The sequence below is a fragment of the Amblyomma mixtum genome, chromosome 3 (assembly GCF_055824585.1).
Source record: "Amblyomma mixtum isolate Tamu chromosome 3, ASM5582458v1, whole genome shotgun sequence".
NCBI classification, from domain to species: Eukaryota; Metazoa; Arthropoda; class Arachnida; order Ixodida; family Ixodidae; genus Amblyomma; species Amblyomma mixtum.
In genome coordinates this window covers 101568552-101575933 of record NC_143014.1, presented here as the reverse complement: position 1 = coordinate 101575933, position 7382 = coordinate 101568552, and the positions used below count along the sequence as shown (strand labels likewise).

At 42.8% G+C, this 7382-nt stretch overlaps 1 protein-coding gene across 1 annotated transcript; it reads right to left on the bottom strand.

Annotated features, from left to right (window-relative positions):
- Positions 1–1372: 1372 nt before the first annotated feature.
- beg (malonyl-CoA-acyl carrier protein transacylase beg) lies at positions 1373–6391 on the bottom strand. Its single transcript, XM_089580440.1, has 6 exons — positions 5843–6391; positions 4810–5022; positions 4291–4378; positions 3717–3934; positions 2908–3138; positions 1373–2070 (listed from the first exon to the last, which is right to left on the bottom strand). The coding sequence occupies exons 1-6, from the start codon at positions 6197–6199 to the stop codon at positions 1906–1908; spliced, it is 1272 nt and encodes a 423-aa protein (XP_089436566.1). The 5' UTR covers positions 6200–6391; the 3' UTR covers positions 1373–1905.
- Positions 6392–7382: the final 991 nt, after the last annotated feature.

The following is a 7382-nucleotide window of genomic DNA, read 5'->3' as shown; positions in this document are numbered from 1 at the left end:
CACATCTGTGGAAGTGAAGGTCAGACTTACGAGCTCTAATCTGTGGAAGTCAAATGAAATGATCACTAGCAGACATTGCACTTAATTATGCATGCATATTGGGCCATGTGCATCCTGGAGATATTCTACCCAGGTAGTATATTATGCACACAAGAGAGGCATACTTGGATACTCAAACTGCACAGAGGCTGCAAGGCACACCATATTTAAACTACAGATTAATTTTGACCCCCTGGGGTTCTCTAAGATTCAGCAAAATCTCAAAACATGCATTTTTGTACAGAGGAAAGCATTTACCACAAACTATAGGATGCACACAAATTTGTGTTTTATACATAAATTTGATACAGCCTAATTCATGGACAACAAACTTTTGTTAATAGCTCATCATGCATGCGATTGCTGTCACCTTGCAGGCGAACAAAGGAATGCTGCATAGCAGAGGAATACCAGGTCTCAATACACGAAAGAAAGAAGACACAAACACTTACAAATTTGCATTAAGGTGCAAGTTCAAAAACACAGATGACCTCTAAGATGGAATCATGAATTATCTAAATCATAGAGAAACTTACTTTCAATTAGCAAAAAAAAGATACTCTTGTACAGAATATTTGGCATTGAACAAAAGAACTTTTTCAAACAATTTAAATGCAGACTGCTTTCCTTAACCTTCTCTGGTCAGGTCACATCATGTGCCATTTTCCTTCCCATGTGCACCATCGCTCAGTGTGGCCTTGAAAGTGGTACTGGGCCAGGCATATTGTTGATAGGGGCTCTATCCTGGCTCAAGCACTGCTATCATTTACTCATCAGGTGTTCAGAGGCAGCAAGATGCACTGAGGATTGCGAAAACTCATGTTTTGGAGGTGGTAGCGCATACCTAAGCTAGCCCCAATGTCCAGTTCAGCACAAGCAATGCATTGCTAACTCAATCAAACCACTTTAAATTTAAGACATCATTTGCTGCAGCAAGGTGTGCTATATGTGGGTTCTACTTGCCTCGCTTTTGTCAGAATGTGGCAGTTGCAACCAAGCATGAAGCCCACACACCCATGCTCAGGAACAGAACACTACAGTCAGTGAGTGACCATGGCAGCCACATCAACACTGATCACTTCTGCACGAAATGCATGCAAGTCACACTGGAAATGTATACTGCATGCCCTCTAGCATAAGCACGTGGAAGATAGGGCCAGAGCAGTCACAGATATCTTTAACCTGCTCAAGGTGAGCACAGAGAGAGAAAGGTGTGGGGACAAAAACAGTATGTCTTATCCCTCTCCTATTAAAGAACCCTGTACACAACTATGCATTCCAGCTTCTTCTCAAATGCGAAGGTGCGGTGTTTTAGCAAGACATGAGAACACAGTGCATGCACAAATACTTCTTTTTATTGTGCATTAACAACTGCATGACTATAGACACAGCTACTGCATCAGAACATTCAACAGACCTTGCAGACATTGGACAAAGTGGTAACAGCAATACTTTTGACAGCAAGATGTACCCGTCTTGACTTCTTGCTAGCTTACAACCAAGAAAAGGGTCCAGTTGCAGCTGATTTTTTTTAAGCATGCTAGAAATAAACCAGATCTGCCCTTGCCTATGCCAACTCCCAGACAGGGAGAGATGTCCTGGGGAGATGCCATTTCCACACCATAATTTAATACAAAGAGTGCCAATCAGCTATTTCTGTGACAGTTTAGCTAGCCAACACATAAAGCTAGGCAAAGTTTCAAACAGTAATAAAATGTTCAAGTTATGACTAAAATAATGCTAGCGTACAACAGTTCACAGTGCAGCATATGACAAAAAATGCTGTTTTGTCCTTGCACATATACAGTACAGAAAAGTACTGACAGATAAATGATGTGGCACGAAGAACACAAAAATTGTCGCCACTTAAGCACTGACGCTTTCAGAAACATTCCACGCCTTTCCATTCACATTCTTGAGCACAGCCCTCAGTGTGACGCCAGGACCACACTCAAAAGTCCGAGGGAACTCTTCACCCACATCCCGGTTGTAAACCACCTGCATTAGTTGCTCCCACTTGACCGGCATCACCTGTAACCAAAACCCAAACAAAAGACTTAATCTTAAGTGAGCTTATCTGCCAGGAATGACATAGGACATACTTTTATTGGGAATAAAACACCCAGCACAGCCATGTTACAAAAGATAGTAAACTTCAGCAAGCAATACTAATGAAATTATTTAAATAATGATTTATTAACACTGGGCTGGTGGGTCCTATTAGTGTGAATAATAATGCACATGTAAAATCCAAGAACTACACTTTTTGCTCAATTAGATATAGCTACCTACATGCCACAACCTAAGACACCGAGCAGTGTGTATTAAAAAATCCCCCTAAAAGTGAAAGTTTTACTATTTTACACCACTAGCAAGTTGCAAGCAAAGCTGTTTCTGTAGTATTATACCTCAAGAGAACTAATAAAAAGAAAATGCAGTATAAAAATGGCATCAAAGACAACTTTTCCAGCTTTTTACCTTTACTTTTAAAAAGAACACAGGAATAAAAGTATTATTACATACCAACTTATGACCCTGAATTTAGAAAAACAATTTTGACATTTTTTTTTGCTTTTACTACCCACAAGCTTAAAATTTCCTGAAGTTCTAACAGTCACACAAAGAGAGCAAGGGATGTGCACGATGTCCACGATGTGCATGATGTTTTTGAACATCTAATGTACACCTAAAAATCACCTAGCACCTTCCTAGGAAAATAATGAATATTGACTTTCAAAAATTGAGAAAGACATGACTCTGCCAGTTGCCTCTGCTTCTTAGCTGTACAAGAAGCCACCTCATCATGCACTATCACACTGTGGCCAGAACAGTCTACTGAAGCCCCCCTCCCCTAGATAAACCACTAACCAGTTGTTCTTCCAGTTTGCGGCGTATTTCGTCCGGGTTGCGGTAGGCTATGCCATCCAGGTTTGAGTGAGTCATGATGCGGGGTGCTTTGATGTGCACTGCCTGCAGTGCCTTGGCTAGTGGCGCTCGTGCGGGACGCATCAAAGCAGTGTGGAATGCGCCGCTCACGGGAAGCCGCTTCATCTTCTTTACACCAAGATCGCGAGCATTTAGCTCAATAAACCTCAGTGCCTGCAAACCAAACAGTGCATGAGTTTACAGCAGAGAATTTCGTGGTCACCTGCAATCTAACTGCAGACTTATCAATTTAGCTCAGTTGACTAAAGAAAGAGATCCTTGGCATCATGAATACTGCATCAAACAAGCTCACAGTGAAGCTAGCAGGCATAGTGAGGATGCATATATGCACAACTATTCATTCTATTTAATGGACCACCTACCACAGTGGCTTAGTGGCTATTTATTTGGCTGCGGAGATCAAGGTCACTGAAATGAACTCCTGTTGAGGAGGTTACATTTGAACAGAGACGAAATGCAAAAAACATTGTGTTGTGCGATGTCAGCACAACATTGCTGAAATTAATCTGGAGTCCTTGACTACGGTGCCTCTCACAGCTCACAAGCAGCTAGCGACGGTAAGCCCTCCCATGTTACATTTAACCAATTCAGCTAGGAGAAATTCATTTATCTTCAATAAAATAATTGAACTCAGCATATGAGCACAAGCTGGGAGCACTAGTGAGATACAAGTCCACCAGCATTTCACTTCAAGCCTGTTACTTTATGAAATAAAAATGCTTACCACTTACCTCTTCGTGACCTCCAATGACTTTGCAATGAGGAAACAAGTAGTTTGCCACACTGCATACTGAATCTTCAATATTTTTGCGATCACACCATTCCCTGGCAAGCTTGCAAATGAAGTTTGCGTTCGCCGTCGTCATCAGGAATACAGTCATCAGTCCACTTGGCACCAGTTCAGAGGCTGCTTGCATTGCTTCTCCTCGAATTTTCACAAGCCGCACCGCTAAAGGACAAATATGATGTGCCAAAATAATGCTTCACATCTGAACAGTCAAAAGCACTAATGCTGCAGCAAACTTGACTTCAATCTTTGGAGTGAAGGAATCAAGGCAACAATCCCAGTCTAGCAATACTTGTATTAAAGGCAAGGCAGGCCATCTTTTGTAGCTTTAGTTTAAATTAAATTTACATGTAGGGATTGCTGTGGATACTGCAAAAAGAAACAAGTGCATGAAACCTCTATCTGCACGTTAAGCACGACACAAATTCTCAATCTTACAACTGCTAATTCTAGTTCTCTGAAATAGAATTACAACATGACACAAAGCTCGCCTTTATGCCTAAGTCAAAAGGTCGTACCATCTTCAAAGGAAATCGCCTGACTGAATACAAGGGCTGCATACTCTCCAACGCTGAAACCAGCTGCTGCCACACAGTTTTCAATGGCCTGCACAAAAGGAAAGAAAAATCACCATTTTGGGGGCCTAAGATTAGGAAGCAGCAGTGCTAAGCTACTATACACATGCTAATAGGGACAGATTTAAAGAAGGGCGAGGGCAATCGCCCTACGTGAGAGAAAAAATTTCTTTTTCACTAGCACATTAACCTGCCTTTTTTCTGCAAGCAATGCTAAAAAAATACATGGTCCATATCAGACTATACCTCGCTTCAAGAGCTGCCTATGAACCTGCCCCTGTGTGGAAATACGAGAAACAGTTTTTCCTAAATTATTCTCATTCCACATTCAGGTGGCACATCAATGCTTGGAAGCAAGTCATCTAGAAACAGGGAAGAGCATAAATAGTTGTACTCTTGGTTCACAGTCGTAAGCAATGGCATGGTTCATGGATGTGGGGACAGAAAGCTCATCCGGCGCACCCATGGCTGGGTGGCTCGCAGACGTTCCACTGCTGCCAGAGAAGTGACCAGCACAGCAGCCTGGCAGTGCACAGTCTTGTTAAGCTGCTCCTTGGGGCCCTCAAGGCAGAGGAGCTGCAGGTCGTACTTGAGGATGTCACTAGCACGCTCATACATGGCAGCCACGTTCGGGTACTGGAGCAGGTGGCGACCCATGCCCACGAACTGGGAGCCCTGCAAAGTAAGCGAGCCAAAGTGAAGCACAGGAACATAGCACAACCCATATAAGCTAAAAGCCAAATAAAATGTGCCTTAAAACTGAACAGTGCCACTCTGCAGAATTCTGGGTAGAATTGTAACTTCCGCTCAGTCAGTACACAATAAACCATTTTTACAGTTTATCTGAGGTACTAAATTGCACTGATGCATAATATTAAAGAACAGTAAACTTTGGCTTTTGGATGAATGAGAAATAAACTATCCTAATAAAGTGATTTAAAGTGATTTCTTAATAAAGTGATTTACTTCGGAGTAATGCTCTGTGCACTACGACGTGCGCCAACAACGGATTTTGCTATGTGCGCAACACAATTTGTCGCCGTGAAAATATAATATTTATGAGAAAAGGTGAGAGCGCAATTAAAATCTACTGTTTCAGTCACTGCTGAGGTGCAGTGGACTATCGCTCTTTTTTGGACACACAAGGCAGTGGTCCAAATCGACATAGCGGTTTGTGCCCGCTTTTCACTGATGCGCTTTCTTGTTTCTTTCGACGAAGCATTAACAGCATGCAAACTCATTTACCATTGGAGGTGTGTTCACCTTTAGGCTGCATTCTGAAGTACATGCAGCATTGTTCTTTACTTTGTCACATAAAAACCCTACCACCTGACAACGTACCTGACTGCTAAAGCTGTTCTTATATCAAGTGGACGGCGAAAAAGCGTCGGGATCACACACGCCAAGAAATGAAACAAAAGCTGGCTTTAAAACAAACCAACCCAATTGCGTTTCTGCACTCAGCCAGCACAGTACTGGAATGGAAGAGACCTACCTGGCCTGGAAACAAAATGACACTGGTATTCTTTGGGTCGACGCGAACCGTCTCCTCGTATTTCTCTTCATCAGGGACCTTGAAGCTCACAGGGTAGGCGGGTGACGACCACACGTCGGTGTTCTGTTGCCGTTCAGCGTCGAACGTAGCCGACTCGCGGAACAATCGGGCTACATTCTCTTTTTTATAGTCCGCATTCTGTGAAGCCTTCGAAAGCTTTTCCTCGTTGTCCTTGGCGAAGTTGTCTTGACTATGCCGCAGAACGGTGGAGGCGATGGCGCGACGCAAAACCGTTGATTTCGACTTCGAAACAAGACATCGTGAGCAACGTTCCAGCAAGGACACCACGGGCGGCATCTTCTGCAACTTCCAGCAGTTGAAGAAGACTCGGAGGGGGGACGGAGAATCAGTTGCAACTAAATGAGCATTGTTTCAAGCCTTTGCAACGCAAACAGCGAGTAGACTTTGCTGCTTAAATTCGCTAAACAACACGTGCAGACGACGACGCAAAAGAAAAAAAATGCTGCTGTATGCGTGATGTCGATGACGAACGGTATGCCGGTAGAGGATAGTTCCATTCCCAACATCCCAACATGTGTCCCACTCCCAGTGGTTTCTGTCAAGTTTTCAGGGTTTCAGGCCATTCCCAGGCCAACGCTGATACTACAGTGCTGATACTGAGTACGTCAAAAAAAAAAAAAGAAGACAAGCGCTATTCTCTCAAAGCGATAGGTCATTTACAAAGTACTTAAGGGCATTTTTTTTTTAAATCTGAGCAGACTTGTTTAAAAGGGAACTAGAAAAAAAAAGTTATGAAAATAAAGGAAAGAAGCTCCTGGCGTAATCCTGCATTTCTTTCGCTCTCTCTCTCTTTTGGTAAGAAACGGAGCAAATTTCAATTTGTCCATTTTCTTTCTTCAGCACTCCCACAATGGCATTTAGGAGTGGCAACCCCAGGTCCCAGGGATATTAATCATAGCCAAATATCCTAACATCTTTGATTACTTGCGAGAGATGACAGTGCAAGTCCTTGTTTTAGATGTCCTGACATTATCCGGTGGATATCTCGTTCGGGTGATATTACGGACATTTGCTTGAATCACGTCTCGTTGCGTTTCCATCGTGGTTTCCATAATGTCCGCGACGAAGATTGCAGAGTGGACTCATGTTTTCTTTTTATATAATGGAAGATATCTGCGACATGGTCCGCTCATTTTCATTTCTTGTTTATATCACTCGTGGAAAGCTCGTGCAATTTCGTCGCTCTGTTGGATGTATGCTCAGTATGTTGGTGCTGCATTGTTTGTAGCGTTTCTGCAGCCTGACCTGTGCTTCGCATATCTGCTTGTTTTTAGACATGTTCAGCGTGACAGCGTGTGATGCTATATGCAGCTATCACCCTTAAAAATGTCTACGCCACTGTAATAAGCTGTTGTCATTTCTTACTTCGCGTCTAAATCGCAGAAAATGTAAGTTAGGTTTGGTTTGGTTTATGGGGTTTAACGTCCCAAAGCGACTAAGGCTATGAGAGACGCCGTAG